Consider the following 16,095-nt stretch of genomic DNA (forward strand, 5'->3'; position numbering starts at 1 on the left):
TCCTGCCAAACTAACTTCATGTCCTATGACAAGGTGACCCGCGTATTGGATGAGGGAAAGGCTGTGGACATGGTATACTTGGACTTCAGTAAAGCTTTTGACACAGTTTCTCACAGCATTCTGCTGGAGAAACTGTCTGGCATTGGTCTGGACAGGCGCACTCTCTGCTGGGTGGAAAACTAGCAGGATGGTCAGACCCAAAGAGTTGTGGTAAATGGAGTTAACTCCAGCTGGTATCAGATACACGAGGGGATTGGTTCTCCTGCCATGGATAATGACAGTCATGAATAGCAGTTTTTACACACTGAATTTATACATATGTATTGTATTCCTTGTAAAAATCATAGCATCATAGAATCACAGAATGGTTTGGGTTGGAAGGGACCTTAAAGTCCAGTTCCAACCCCCCTGCCATGGGCAGGGACACCTCCCACCAGGCACAGGTGCTAGTGCCTCACCACCCTCAGAGTGAAGAATTTCTTCCCAAGGTCTAGTCTAAATCTTCCCCCTTCCAATTTAAAGCCATTCCCCTTGTCCTGTCACTCCATGCCCTTGTAAAACATCCCTCCCCAGCTTTCTTGTTGTCACTTCAGGTACTGGAAGGCTGCTATAAGGTCTTCTCCGAGCCCTTTCTTCTCCAGGCTGAACAACCCCAGCTCTTTCAGTCTATCATTGTATGGGATGTGCTCCAGCCCTCGGATCATCCTTGTAGCCTCCTCTGGACCCATTCCAACAGTTCCATATCCTTCTTACGTTGAGGATTCCAGGACTGGACACAATATACCAGATGAGGTCTGGAGGGGCAGAATAGAGGGGTAGAATCACCTCCCTCGACCTGCTGGCCCCACCTCTCTTGATGCAGCCCAGGATACAGTTGGCTTTCTGGGCTGCGAGCGCACATTGCTTGCTCATGTCAAGCTTTTCATCGACCAGCACCCCCAAGTCCTCCTCTTGAACACCTCCAGGGATGGGGCAGCCACAGCTTCCCTGGGCATCCTGTGCCAGTGCCTCACCACCCTCAGAGTGAAGAATTTCTTCCAAATGTCTAGTCTAAATCTGACTCCTTCCAATTCAAAGCTATTCCTCCTTGTCCTATCACTCCATGACCTTGTAACAAGTCCCTCGCCAGCTTTCTTGTTGCCCCTTCAGGTACCGAAAGCTGTTCTAAGGTCTCCTCAGAGCCTCCTCTTCTCCAGGCTGAATAACCCCAGCTCTTTCAGCCTATCCTCATAGCAGAGATCCTCCAGCCCTCTGATCATCCTTGTAGTCCTCCTCTGGACCTCCTTCAACAGTTCCATAGCCTTCCTATGTTGGGGATTTCCATCTGCCCCTTTTTCATCATTTCCTCTATCATATTTCTCCTGCACAAAGAGCCAAGAGCCCTACAGCAAGCTTAAACTCAGATCTCCAAATAAATTTGTAACACTTAAGGTTCCTGTGTGCTTTTAGGCACCTCAGCCAGACCACAAGTTCTGCATAATAGAGATGTTACCAGAGCTCCATGCTGAATGAACTGGTAATATGGGCTGTGAACACTCAACTGCTTCCCATTTTTAACCCTGCAAACAGCACAGCTGAAAAAACCCAAACCAGAAGTCTCTACCTCTCTCTCTGTTGGAATAAAAGAAATACACTATTTTCCCATGTAACCTTACCTCGTTTAAAAACGTAGTAGTTTCTGCAGTGTCAGTCTCTCATATAGACAAGCTGAGGTGAATCAACAAGCAAATAACCCATATAATCCTCATTAAATGCAGTTATGTTTGGTGCTGAAGCTTATTATGTAGATATAGAATCATGGAATCTTAAGGTTGGAAAAGACTTCTAAGTTCATCAAGTCCAGTTGTCAACCCAACACCACCACGCCTAATAAACCACATCCTGAAGCACCACATCTACACATTTTTTGAACACCTCCAGGGATGGTGACTCCACCACTTCCCTGGGCAGCTTGTTCCAATGCTTTGCCACTCTCAGTAAAGAATTTTTCCTAATATCCAATCTAAACCTCACCTGGCACAACTTGAGGCCATTTTCTCTCATCCTATCGCTTTTTACTTGGGAGAAGAGACCAGCACCCACCTCACTACAACCTCCTTTCACATAGTTGGAGAGAAATTAGGTTGCCCCTCAGTCTCATCTTTTCCAGACTTATATACAAATGTGGTTCTAATTACACTGGCATATGTTTTGTAGCATAGACCTGGCTGAAACCAGCAAGTTTTAGCTTGATCGGAAGGAAGGAAGGAAGGAAGGAAGGAAGGAAGGAAGGAAGGAAGGAAGGAAGGAAGGAGAGAGAGAAAGGGAGAAAGAAAAGGTGGAAGGGAGGAAGGTAGACAACTGTATAGAAGAAGGCATGGTCTTAACATTATTAAATCCTAACAGAAAAAACTAGCTTGGAAAACTGGAAGTAGAAGTAACATAACAAGGCTTCACAATATCTAATTCCTTTACAAAATATTCTTCCTTTACAATATTTCACTTCTTCTGTCATTAGCTACTGTCAAACAGGGTCAGGCCTTTAATTTGTGTGTGTGTAGCCGCAGGTTTTGCAAGCCAGATCAGTTCATAAGGTACAATTACAGGATCTCACAGGCTGCCAGTCACGTGTAAATTTTAGGGTCACCAGCAGCATTCCACAGGCATAACCATTTAGAACTCACTATGTGATTATTCTAAGTACTCAAGGTGAAATAATCACAGACAGCAGAGAGAAGGGGACGAATGGGTGACAGAGACAGTGTAATATTTCCTCATTCCCAGTTTTTTCAGTTGTTAGTTTTTCATTCCTCTGCCTCAAAAATATAACCAACAAAAGACCCACAAATTCTGCAAGCATTCAGATTTTTCTATTATGGGATGCATATGACAGAGATGCTGTAGCAACAGGGCTTAGCAGTGGTGGGGAACTTGCAGCTTGAGGTTTTGATGGGAGTATTTATAGTCTTCTCCAGCACTGATTTCTCCCAGATTAGTTTGCTTTCTCTTGTGAGCAGAGTCAGAAAGGGAGATAATCTCAGGTAGTTCATTGTACCAGTGATGAAAACAAGTGGTTGAATGCCTTGGCAGTTAAATACCCTCTTCACTAGAAATGAGATTTAGGCAAGAGGAAGTGGTTTAAACTAGATCAAAAGAGGGAGGTAAGCGCATGAAATTTGATATTGCAATAGTTAAGGTTTAAGGAAAATCTGGAATCCCATCTTAAGCTCTTTAAGTATAAGTAATGCTGAAAAGCCCGATGTGTGAGTGGGGAATCTTTTAGCGTCAATAGGAAGTAAGAGTGCACTGGTCTGCTGTAAATCTAGCTGCTGTTCAGAGTGACACAGATATATCTTTGCTCATTTTTTATATGCATTCTAGCACTTTCTTCTCAAGGCAGGTTCCTAAACCAAGAAATTGCTGAAGCAGTACGAAACAAGTTCAAGTCCTTCATTTCCTTGCCTTCCCCATTCCTTGGGGAGTGTCATTCATTATTTTTATCTCATGACTACTTCATACGTCAGGGGCCTGTTTATAGGCACCCTCTGAGGGCAGTAGCTGCTGCTGGGCACTATTTTCACAGACTTCAAATGGACAAATCTTCATCTCTGGGAAAGAAATGTGACGCATAGGTCTATGAACATGGTACGGTAACATTGAAGGAGCTCATGCAGAGCCATATACACAGAGGACTCAGAAAAGAGTAAGAATAAGAATGGTTTGTCTGGGTAACAACTGTAGCACTGGGAAGCCTTAGCAAGTGCCTGCTTCCCCAGGACATTGAAAAGATTTCTGGTTTGCAAATGTGGACTTGAAATTACTTACACCTCTCATCTTCAGCAGCTCTGTTAAATATTACTTTGAAGTTCAATCAGATATTTTTTTCAAAATGCACTTTTAGTGGAGATATGCTAAGCAGAGTTCAAAAAAACCAAAAGATCAAATTAATCATTGGTAACAAGTAGTTGTTTTTTCTTCTTCTTCGTTCATCCCAATCAAACATTCTCCTTTTACCCAGATGATAACTTTAAAATCAAAGTAATCTTTTAATGCTTTTACAGTGCCTTTTAGGGGGTGGAATTTCCCCATTCTTTGACAAACAGTGTACATGCCCTTTGTGGATATTCCAGTCGGGCATTTTTTCGTTCCCAGTGAGAGCCTGGGCTGCAGCTGGTTTCTGCCATCTGGTGGGTACGTAGAGTCACTACCACAATATTTCTCATTTCCACTAGTTTTTAGCTATCAATATTGTAAACAACTAAGCAAGTATCACAGAATCACAGAAGGGCTGAGATTGGCAGAAATCTCTGGAAGTCATCTGGTCCAACCCCACTGCTCAAGCAGGGTCACCTGCAGCTGGTTGTCCAGGACTGTCCAGATGGCTTTTGAATATCTGCAAGGAGGGAGACTGTCCACAAACTCCCTGGCAACCTGTGCTAGTGCTCAGTCACCATCACAGTTTAAAAATGTTTCCCTTCATTCAGAGGGAAACTCCTCTGTTTCAGTTTGTGCCCATTGCGTCTGGTCCTGTCATTGGGCACCACTGGAAACACTCTGGCTCCATCCTCTTTGTACCCTCCCTTCAGGTGTTTATAGACATTACCAGATCCCCTCTGAGCCTTCTCTTCTTCAAGCTGAGCAGTCCAAGCTCTCTCAAGCTTTCCTCATAGGAGTTGCTCTTGTCCCTTCATCATCTCTGTGTTTTTTTGCTGGTCTCTCTCCCGAATGCCCATGTCTCTCTTATACAGAGGAGCCCAGAATCAGACAGAACACTCCATGTGTAGCGTCACTATTGCTGAGCAGAGGGTCAGGTTCACCACCTTCAACCTGCTGGCAATGCTTCTTCTTATGCAGCCCAGGATACCATCAGCCTTCTTCACTGCAGGGGCACGTTGCTGGCTCATGGTCAACTTGGTGTCTATCAGGACTCCCAGGTCCTCTTCTGCCAAGCTGCTCTCCAGATGACCAGCCCCCAGCATGTACTGGTGCATGGGGTAGTTGTTCCCCAGGTGCAGGACTTGGCAACTCCCCTTGTTGAACTCCATGAGGTATTTGTACAGAGTACTTAATGAGTACTTTTACAGAGGTTCTCTTTAAGAAAGATCTGTTGCAGCTTTTCATGGAAAAAAAAAAAAAAAGCTTTGTACATTTGGATCTTTAGTAAAAAAGTCTCCTCCTTTATATGTATTTTAGTGGATGAGTGATGGCATCTATAATAGTGGATATTTGACCTATCTAGGTTTATAAAAATGAACTGGCTAATTACACCTTACACATTTGTTCCATATCAATATATGCAGCAAATGCACTGGTTTCCATTTTGACAGCTGCACTGGCTGAGAGCATAACCACAGTGTTAATATGGTGTAGGGTTAAAATCAAGGGTTATATCTTGTGTGACAGCACGCAGTGAATAGAAATGATCAATAAGGCCTTAGGAATGCTCAGCATTTAGCAATTCATTTCTTGCTGGAGTCAACCATTAAACACAGATCAAGCTTGTTGCTGAAGACTTGGTGGACACAACTAATCATGCTTGGGATGACTCATCAAATCTTCATTCTGCAGCTTGTTGACCGTCTCGAGATGTACTTGTTTTTTTTCAGAAAATGGGTTTTAACCTTTAATTGTACACAAATTAATGTATGGTAGACTCAGAACCTTGAATTTATTTTGTTTAGCACTCTTTATATTTTTGAAGTTAAAGACAGGTTGCAGGGAAAAAGAATAGACCAACGTACTGGAAATGTGTGACAAGTATTTGTTTGTGAGGACCAGAACTGACAAAAGCTGGTTATAGATTTTTTTTTTTGGTCACATGGCTGACTAAGAGCACTGGATAAAAGATATTTGGATATTTTAAAGTGTCTCTCTTATTTTTCTGGTGTCCAGTAATGCACAGACTTGCTAACCTTTTGTCCAGTAGAAGCAATTACCTTGGGATTGTCCCAGCAAAGCTTTTTTCCTTATGTTTTAAATCTCTGCCCTCTGACACAGCTCTCAGGTGTGTTCAGACTGTCAAGTGCACACTGTTACTGCATAAGACTTCCTTCTGTTAAGAAACCAGTGGAAAAAATGTACTTTGATCTTACGTGTTGCAGGAACATGAGTGTTAAGGAAAACGTCTAGCCACAAGGGAGTTTGCATTCAAATGTTTAATAGAAAAATCAGCCCAGCCTTCACACAGTTTCTTTTAGAAGGCGGAGTTAAATCCCTAGGAGAAACTAAAAGAATTTGCCTGTGTAGTGATCAGAACTGTCTTGCTGCTTTCTGTTTATCATCAAGCATTTGATACTGGTATCGTACCTCCAAAGGATTAAGTGGCTTCCTGTTGCTGCATGGTGGCTTGATCCCTATTTGATTCTGGATGAAAACAAGTCAGTATTTCCAGTCAGAATGCTCCAGAATGTGATTATTTTATGGAACAAATTACGATTATGATTTAAGGATTAAACACTCCTTCAACAATCCCTTTATAATGACAAGTATGCGATGCCCATTTCTTAGATGAGAAGCACATCCAAGTGAAGTATGGAGTGGACCACTTCTGGCTTGCTAACATGGGAGGGATGCAGCCAAAGCTATATAAGGAAACAATGGGAAAAGCTAAAAATACAAGGCAAACCTTGTAAACTTGCACCAGGTCCAGTTCACTTCCCTAGACATAATCTCAGGAAGATACAGGTGTACCTAGAAGCGAGAGTCATGAGAAGTTCAATTCTGCAGCTGTCACTGTAGGTATGTGTAAGAAGCTTCACGTTTACCTGCCTGCGTGCAGAATACCTGCTATTCATTGTCAGCTGCGTTATGGCAGAAAAAGTGATAATGAAATGAGAGGAGAAGATACTTTTTCTCAGTCAGGCTTTTGAAGCAACATTTAAGATGGAGAAAGCATAAAGGACAAGTACTGCAATGGAGCAAAGTCTGAACAACTTTGTATTTAAAAAGTACATTTTTCCTTTTTATTTCATAACAAGTTTACTGTTGAAAAAAAATGGATGTATTAAAGCAAACACATTATACACATTGATTAAACATCAGATAGCAAAACCTTACGGAATGAGCACTACTGATTGCATTGTATAGGGTTTACAATCAAAGATAGACTTAAAACCCCTCAAGAATTAATGTACTTTCAAGGTAAATTAGGCACAAAATTTAGCTTGTAAGTAGCTCTGCAAGCATCTCACTGTCGTCACTGTTACAAAGTATTACAAGAGATCAAAAACATAAGCTGGCTTTTTAAACTTTTAAAATTTTATTTGTACTAGGTGCTGAAATAGTACAAATGTATACAACACTCCACCTTTGTTAAAAAAGCATGTACAAGAGGGACTATAAAGTAGAATGAAAAGTCTAAACAGGAAATCACCCCTTTATTTGGGCTCAGAATTAGTAGGACAATAAATCTATGGCTTTGCTTTGTGGACACATTTGAAACTGAATAAATCCTACAAATGTGGAGAAGAAACAGGAAGATATTTGTCATGAAAATAAACTACAATAGCAATATTTTAAAGGAACGTTATTAGTAAGGAAACTAGCTGGTATCAGGCATACCTGCATCCCTCAGTTTTTTGAGTAGGATGTTAATAAGATACAATGTGAAATTTTAAACAATGAGAGATTGTCTCACAAAAAGAAAAGAAAGAAATCCAAGGAGCAAAAAACCTTCAAGTGATTTGCTGCAAGGTTATAGCCTAGATGAGGTTTTAGCTTAGAAAGTGTTACTAATTTGCAAGAAAACAGAAGGCAACAGCAAGGCTGTGGACCATAATAAAATCTTACCTGACAGAAAACATAGAGATCTTCTAAATATATGTATCAGAGAAGTGTTTGATTAAAACAGCAGATTTTTTTTTTTAATTTTCTATTAGCAAAATGTATTGCTGAAAGTTGTCCTTTTTTTGCTTGTTTAAAACAAACCCCATTACAACTGCCACAGAACCACAAGGAACTGTACTTTTTAGAGGTACATTTTTACTGCATCATATAGGAGGAATTCCTTAATAGGTAAAAAATAAACATCTTAAAGTCTTAATGCTGCTTTTGATTAGCAGAAACAGAAAAGGAATGCACTGAAGCAAGATGATAACAAAGTGTATCATGCAGTATTTTGGCTTAACGTATACGGTATTTCAAACCAATTACATGACCGGAGGAGAAAGGGAGGGTTAATCCATTACATTCACATGACATCATTTAGAATTAAAATTGTATGTGAAGGCAAACTGTGTGGAAACATGAAAAATACCGTGTTGCCTAACAAAAGCGTGCCAGATGTGTTATTGTTTCTAGCATGCAGAGCTAACGCTTGGAGGCCTACACAGCAGTATAAACTGCTGCTACTTCTAGTTCTTTATTTTGCTGCTTTGTTTATGCTGGCTGTGGTCTGGTCACGGTCAGCGAGTGCTGTATGGCATTAGGAAGTTAACCCACAATCTCTGCAGGTTCAGTGACCAACTTAGATCCATCCCATGCTGTCTTGAACTGTTCAGGAACCGGAAATTCTTTCTGGTAAGAAACAAAAGTGACACTGATGGTTAAATAAACAGTGGATACCTCATGAAAACTAGTGAAATACTATTAGTGCTACATGACTGAGAAAGCATTGATAGCTCAGACATGCCAGGATTAGAGAGAAGCCTTCTTCATTACCCTAGGAAGCAATTTTACAATGCCACACAGGAAAAAGCCGTATTGCTACCTAGTTTCAAATAGGCTTGGTATGGCACGAATTTGCAATAATCCCTCTCACACCATTATTTGGAACAACTAAGTAAATAAGCCTTCTGTCAGAAATGACTTTAGATTCCATCAGTGTCTGGGTTGGAAGACAGTAGAAGGGATTTAGATGTGGAGATTTAGCAAGGAGATGAATTTTAAGGACAAAAGCAATATTATAATGTGGAAGAATTAAAAAAACCCCACAAACACGATCATTATAAGTGTGCTACACTTCAAAAGACCCAGCATCCCTTGTGGGGTAACCGAAACGAAGCAAAACATCAAAGGAAGTCGCCTTCTGTGTATTCGGCGAAAGTATGGCAGACGTTGTTGGATCTTTCTCTGTCCCCAGTAAACAAAATAACTATGTGAAGAGAAGGGTTTTTTTCACTTAGACCTCAAAATGGTGTTTTGATAGCCAGTAATTTCAGCTAACATGGTGATTTGAGGTGAGACTGATCAAAAGGACTTTTTTTTTTAAAGAAATAGGTGAAAGTACATATGCTGAAAATCATTCCCTTTTTAGCTGCCTGAAGCCGGGCATCCAGCAGTCACTTTTGGAAATGTGAAGCAATTCTCTTGCTATGTATTTTCTTTTATAAAGCCTAACCCCTTTAACATGAAATATTCCAGCTCAAAAGACTAGTCAGAAATTTAAGTTCTGTCTGTGGCCGTTCACTGCAATTTCAACACTGCTCTGTTGAAGAAACTGGGAAACTGATGAGTGTGCTTTGCCTGTATGATTTCTTGCTAGTGTGTGAAGTCATAGAGCATAACTTTACTAGAAATGCTGGTGGGCATAGTATGAAAACCTTACTAGAACAGAAATGAAGCCGGGAAAATGTACGTTTATGTGATTTTTAAAGATATATGTTGAAAATACTCAGAAGTATTGCAGATGTTACCCATGTATCAACAGCTTTAGAAAAAATCCAAGTATTTTATACTTCATTATTTCATCTGTAGTAGCATTACTTTTATCTTAGTTTTAGCATCATCATCTTCAGGCTTAAGTGCTGTTATGTGAAATGAGTTTCTCTAGGAGATTATGTTTAGATATTAAAAAAAAGAAAATTAAATGGGCAGGACATGAAGCCATTACCTATCAAAATGCAAAGAAATAACATCATGTCTGATCTTTGGAATTATTTTATACCCCAGAAAATGAAGAGTTCTTCCTGCACTGATAGCTGAGATATCAGTGCACAGAAATTCAGTTGTTCTAGATACTTTTTTTTGTGACTTAATATGTATGGTTAGTTTCTTTCCTAGCAGTTTAAATGCTGTTAGCTACCAAGACTAATGAGGAAGGAGGAGAAAAGCTTTAAAAATATCTCACTCACATAATCACCATCTTGGGGGATGAGGATGTTCATCTCAGATGACTTGGCACTCACAATCTCACAATCTAATGATTCCTCACTGAGGTAGATGTGGCAGCCTTCTGTTTTGTTAATAGAAATGGTTGGCACTTTCCCCATCACCTGCAAGATAAAATCTGTTTAATATCAAAACTTAAAATGCACATAAAGATACTGTTAATATAGTCCTTATTGCCTGCCAGGTCTAATTTTGGCCACCAGCATCTGATCTGTGTGTCAGCTGCCTGAATGATGCTTATATTTGATTTGTTAGACACTATAAAAAATCTTGGTGGTGATAACAAAGATCTATACACAACAGCAAACTCACTTATGCAGCAAGATTAAAATATACAGTTTGATGAATGTGCTTCCCCGATACTCTCTAATTTCAGTGACACTTTTGTGCTGATATTTAATGGTGCTCACTTTGCTCCTCAGTGAGAACTGGTTGAGAAATCAAATGTCAACTTCAACCCAGTAAAAGCAAATGAAAGATACCAGTGTACAGTGCTGCTCAATAAGCGTTGTGTAATACATTCAGCCTTCAAAGCTCTTCCAGGTTTTACAGTATACAATAGGAAAGGGTTTTTATCCCCTCCAGGCAAGCTACAGCTCTAAAAAAAAGTATTGAGATCAATTTAATTACATGTCTAAAGGTATTTCTTATGTGATTTTAAAAGCACGCACAAGATTTACTTGGGGAGAAAGGGAAATCTCTCATTCACAGCTCTACAGATTAAAAGATTTCTTCATGGGTAACTGGCTGACTTGCTGATTGTCTGTAAAAATTCCTCCTTCTCCTGCTGCCCTCTCTAACAGGGACAGCAATATTGACAATGCATCAAAAGGGCTGAGGTTATTCTGAGCCATAAAACAGTAACATCATGTGACAGATACGTACTTGTTAATGAAAGAACATCTCCCATCATTCAAGTTAAGAATATATTTTCAGCTTCAGTTCCTTAAATGTGACAGCAAACAAAGAACAAGTCTGTCTGCTCTCTTGCATCCCACCCTGATCCTGAAGTCTGATCTACGTAGTGATCAATGCACCTTAAACAGATCTATCTTTTCTTTAATGAGTTCTCATGCAATAGGGAACAGAAGGAAGGGTGTGTTTAATAATTTTTGCAAACATCTAGCAAGGAAAAAAAATTCCACTGGAAGGAAGGGGGGGTCAAACAATATGGCACTGAAACACAGTGGAAATTAGGTTAATACATATAGCAAAATCTGTAGGATGAATTTACTGACATTTGTTCGATTAACATAACACGTATTTGCAAATTATAAGCTCAGATCTTCAAAATACTGAGAAAATTGAGGTGCTCAGCATTTGGCTTACTCAAACCCTGCAGTAGCTGCCTGATTCAAGAAGCACGTTGCATATAGCCAGATTCTATATTCTTAAGTGCAACTACACTCTGTTCCATGGCATAGGAGCCTTATGCAATATTCATAGAACCTGCTTAATCAAAAGAATTTTGATTCTTAGAAAAGATAGTTCCCCTTTATTTGGGTATTATCAAGCTGTGGATTCGCTGTTCATTAAAAATTAAATTTTCAGCTTTCATGCATAGTTCCAGAAATAATGACAAAAATAATCTAGTTATTAAAAAAACCTACACTCAAATAAATGCCTGGGATCTTTTCCTTTAAGTAATTGCCTTTGCCATAAGAAGACAGGTAGTCATCAGGAATAAAACTGCTTATTACAGTTCAGAAGATGATGTGCAGCTGGTAGCAAGGTCAGTTGCTTGCATGAGGTTCAAAGTATAAAAAAGCATCTTTCTATTATTCTCTGTGGTGGCCGTGACCAATATTTCTGAAGCACGGAGCAGAACTGCCTGCATTTAATGTCATACAGCAGGCAGTGACTTTTAAGCAAAAGATCTCACCTTGCTTCAAGGATGTTATAATTCAGTCAAAATTTCATTTCCTTTTTGCTTAAAAGAATACATCCTCAAGTCCTTTCTTGAGACTAGGTCGTGTATGTTGGCCACAAGTTTGTATAGTTAGACCTCTTTGTAGTGGGATTAACTATGTACTGTAAATCTCAGGCAGACTGTCTATATTTGGAACGGGGCAAATATCCCCAGCAGAGAGGGCAATATATGGATTTGAAATACATCTGTTTTCTTCTCACAAGAACCAAAAATAAGGTGATGTCTGATGCAGCTTTGCTTATTGCTTATCAAAGACAACACCAGTAGCGGTTGATAGCCCATTTGTAGGCAAGAGACTACATTACTTATTCATGCAATGTGTCACGTTGCTGGGCGGGGATGATTTTTGCAATCCTGGTGTCTTTCACTTTATGTCATATTGTTGTCCTTTGGTGGTCTATTTGAACATTTCCCTTAAGAGAATATGAAAAAAAAAAAAGAAGTAACCATCTTCTGGGGTTAGAAATCCATTACTGCCAGAATTTGTTCCATAAGCACCACTGAACTTGCAAGTGCTAGGAGCTGTTTACCATGAAAGCAAGAAAATTAGGGCCAGAAGTAATAGTTCTTGCAAAGCGGAGATCTCTCAGCCTCACTGGAACCAGAAAGGACTGGGCTAAGTGATGCTCAATAGCTTTCATAGGCATTTTCTAAATACATCAGCAGAATTCAGTGAGATGCATTTGGATGCATCGTTATCTTATTTTTGCTGTGCTCCTGTGAGTTTTTAAAATCTCATGTAGCTACATCTAGCTACATCTTGGGCTTTTTAATTTTTTTTCCTGCTTGTTCTCTGTCTGTTTCTATCTTTGTTTCTCAAGCAGATATTTACCTGAATCTGAATATCCCTGGAATTGATCACTTCCACGATTCCCACAACGTTGTCAAACACAAGGCCAAACTTTTTACAGTTGTCTAAAATAAAAGCAATCAAAAATAAGAAAGGCAAGATAAAAGCAAATATATGCACACCTGCTACAATAAGTACAAAAATTCCCCATCTTGCATTGCATAGCTGAGCGGTTTTACTCACATGGATCAATCCACTGAAGTGAATGGAATGGTTCAGATGCATTATTAATCACATAAGTTAGTTTTTTCAAGACTGACATTTAAAGCTCAGCTGAGCTAGCCACTCACCAATAGTAATTGAATTGATTTTTCCTTTTATCTGAAGTGTAGATTTGTTACACTTAAAAATGTAGGCCACTTGCTTGAGTTCAGTGTTGTTAATGACCAGGTCATTCTTATCATCTTGATATTCCTGTTCAAAAGAAAGTTTATTTAATTGGTTGTCTTTAACTCGCTAACAGTCAGACAGAGTTCAGTTCAACTTATCCTCGAGTGATTGCATCTTCAGTTACAACAGAGCAATATCCTTCCTGTGGCTTAAAAACCTAATCTGCTTGGTGATCGGATATGTCACCTAATTCACCCTTAAATGACACATGTCTTTCAGAGCTACAGAACTGAAGAACTTAGCACAGGCCGTGACAAAACTCATTAATTTTGTGGCAAAGACATTATACTCACAACAATTTAGAAATGCCCTCACAAAACTGTTGCTTGGCCTTCATCCAGTGCCTTGAAGAACACAGCAAGTTTTTGTTCCCCCAAATGTCGTATAATGTTCTACATAGTGTGTTATGAACAGGTGCAGGTGTTATCATATCAAGTATGGAGTGACAGGTGAAGAAATTTCCTTTCATTGTGAAGTGGGAAGGGACATTTACACTCCATAGATGTCAAAGAAAGACTAGGGTTCCACAAGGAAAGTCCCAGGAATTGTCACTGTAAGGCAATATAACAAAGGGGAAACGCGACTGCACCTTCTGCACACTCAACTCTGCAGTAATGACTGTGTAGATAACCTTCTGCATTCCTAAACTGCATATTGTTTCCTCCCCCTTTCAAGAAACACAGTCACGTGAATTTTCATTCATAGATTCTTTGGTATATGCCTACATAAATAAACTCTCAAGCTTTAAACAAATCTATCTTTTCCATCTGCAGATTAAGCAAAAGGAAAACACTTCTCTGCTTTTAAGCATGGGAGACACGCTTGCATGGAACGGGTGATGAAAAATAAATACGTAATTCCATTGGTTAACAAAGCTGAAGAAAGTGCTCTGTGATAATACTGTTCTCTCTCAGTTGCACGAATGGCCTGCAAGAAGGGATTTTAATTGGAGTTCTCCACTGCAGTTGTTTCTGGGGAAATGTCTGATTTTGCAAGGAATTTATATGCTGGTTCTGACATTCTCCAGTTAAGATGAATTACTATATGTTTCTCAGATAAAATGGAATTACTATATGATCTTTAGAGACAAATGAAATAATTTTAGATGCTACAGAATAGTGAAAGCTCAACTGTAGCAAGGCAGAGCAATGCAAGACTCGCCCTGTTTTAGTTACAACTTTGATTTGTTGCACCTTCATCATGGACAGCCTTTTGGAAGATGTTTCAGTGCTCAGCCTGGTTTGCAGTGTGCAGAGTGCAGTTCAGAGGTGTGACAGGAACTCACCACCCTCCACTTCTTTCCCTCTAACTCCAAGACAGGTGGATGGCTCTGTTGCGGGGAATTCTTGGGAGAGGTGGGACTTGGAGTATGGCTTTTTGTCGGAGAACGAACAGGTGGACATTGGGCACGTAGACTGGGGTTCTTGTGAGTCTTCTGATCATCAGAGACATGTCGAAGCCCTAAAAAAAAAGTGTGTTCATGAAAGAGAGTCCATTTTCAAGTCCTAAGAGAGCTCATATTTAAGCAGGAAAGGTTTACTTGTGATTGTGTTGTTATTCTGTGAATTTACATTTTTCAGTTCGTCAAGGTTTTCCTGGATAGTTACCTGCAGTATAACTGCCTACATCGTTTTAGCAGTTCACATAAAGCCTCTTTTACAGTGGATGGGCTATTTTAGTGTCTTTAGCAGGAAATGCTGCAATGTCTTCTAGTCCTCTCTGCGGCAAGCTCTGAGACTTTGTGGTATCGTATTTTTCTATCCATCAAATGAGATCCTCTAATTTATAACAATATTTGACCTATTTCTCCAGCATCAAAGGCAGATATATCAGTGGTATGTTTTTAAACTCGCAGCCATCCATTTTAATTATAACTGTCTGGTATTAATACAAAAAGTTTTATTATTGTACTCCCCCACTCATCTGTAAGCCATACATTTTCACCTAACACTGTAAAACATTTTGACACAGGTCAGTACACTGACTGAATTAGAAAAGGGAATAAATTTTTACTGGCATTGCAACTTAGAGGTTTACCCGCTACTGGGAATTGAAGATGTCCAGCTTGGCTGCCTTAAAATTAAAAGGATACCTGTAAATAAATAGTGTGAATTTCAGATATGATGAACATATTTGGGTGCTGTTGATTATGAAGGAGGTTTTTATATGCAGTCTCATCCATCAGACTCATTGCAAGCCTCAGAAAGATCTGAGTTGCTTAAATGTAACGTAAAAACACAGTGGAAATTAGGTTAATACATACAGCAGCTCTTGATGTAGGAGCAAAATGGAATCATGGACCAAAATTTGATTTCTTTTCTCCTGACCTTTCGTAATTGCCTCTCCCTGGTTAAGCTGTGCAAATAGCGCTGAGCGAGCTGCAGTTCCTTCATCCTTTGTGGTTTCTGTATCAAAGATGGGGGGAGGTCCGGGTGGTGGCGGTGGTGGTGGCGGTGGTGGGGAGAGGCATGACCCACTTGTTAGAACAGATCGCATAGACATGGATGATGCAACAGGGCCCTGTTTGAGATAGATAGAAATTATTTCACATACACTGTGCCAAGGAACATTGTATTGTGATAACTCGTATTTATTAACATCCTTGAATGCTGTGAGTCACAGGCTCAGAGGAATTTCTGGCACCATAATTGAGTGTAATACGAAGACTCTTTCCCTGCACCAAAAGGCTGGAAAGACGGTCCACACCGCTACTTTACTGCAGAACTAGGGCACCTAAATTATTTCTCTCAAATACTTGTCAAGCGTGATGTTAAAAATCTTTAATGGTAAGAATTCCATAATTTGTTCCAGTATTTACTCACATAAAAGAGAAAAAGTC

The 16,095-nt window shown here is 39.7% G+C and overlaps 1 protein-coding gene across 2 annotated transcripts in view; it reads right to left on the reverse strand.

Annotated features, from left to right (window-relative positions):
- Positions 1 to 8,349: 8,349 nt before the first annotated feature.
- CAP2 (cyclase associated actin cytoskeleton regulatory protein 2) overlaps positions 8,350 to 16,095 on the reverse strand; it is a 70,142-nt gene continuing 62,396 nt past the window's right edge. For both annotated transcript variants that reach the window (XM_054059565.1, XM_054059564.1), the window contains exons 8-13: positions 15,584 to 15,776; positions 14,542 to 14,717; positions 13,157 to 13,280; positions 12,849 to 12,931; positions 10,050 to 10,190; positions 8,350 to 8,493 (exon numbers count right to left, since the gene is read on the reverse strand). In XM_054059565.1, coding sequence (XP_053915540.1) covers positions 8,410 to 8,493; positions 10,050 to 10,190; positions 12,849 to 12,931; positions 13,157 to 13,280; positions 14,542 to 14,717; positions 15,584 to 15,776 — 801 coding nt within the window. In that variant the 3' untranslated portion in view covers positions 8,350 to 8,409. The remainder of the gene's footprint in view (positions 8,494 to 10,049; positions 10,191 to 12,848; positions 12,932 to 13,156; positions 13,281 to 14,541; positions 14,718 to 15,583; positions 15,777 to 16,095) is intronic.

Source organism: Cuculus canorus, chromosome 2 (assembly GCF_017976375.1).
Source record: "Cuculus canorus isolate bCucCan1 chromosome 2, bCucCan1.pri, whole genome shotgun sequence".
Lineage (NCBI taxonomy): Eukaryota > Metazoa > Chordata > Aves > Cuculiformes > Cuculidae > Cuculus > Cuculus canorus.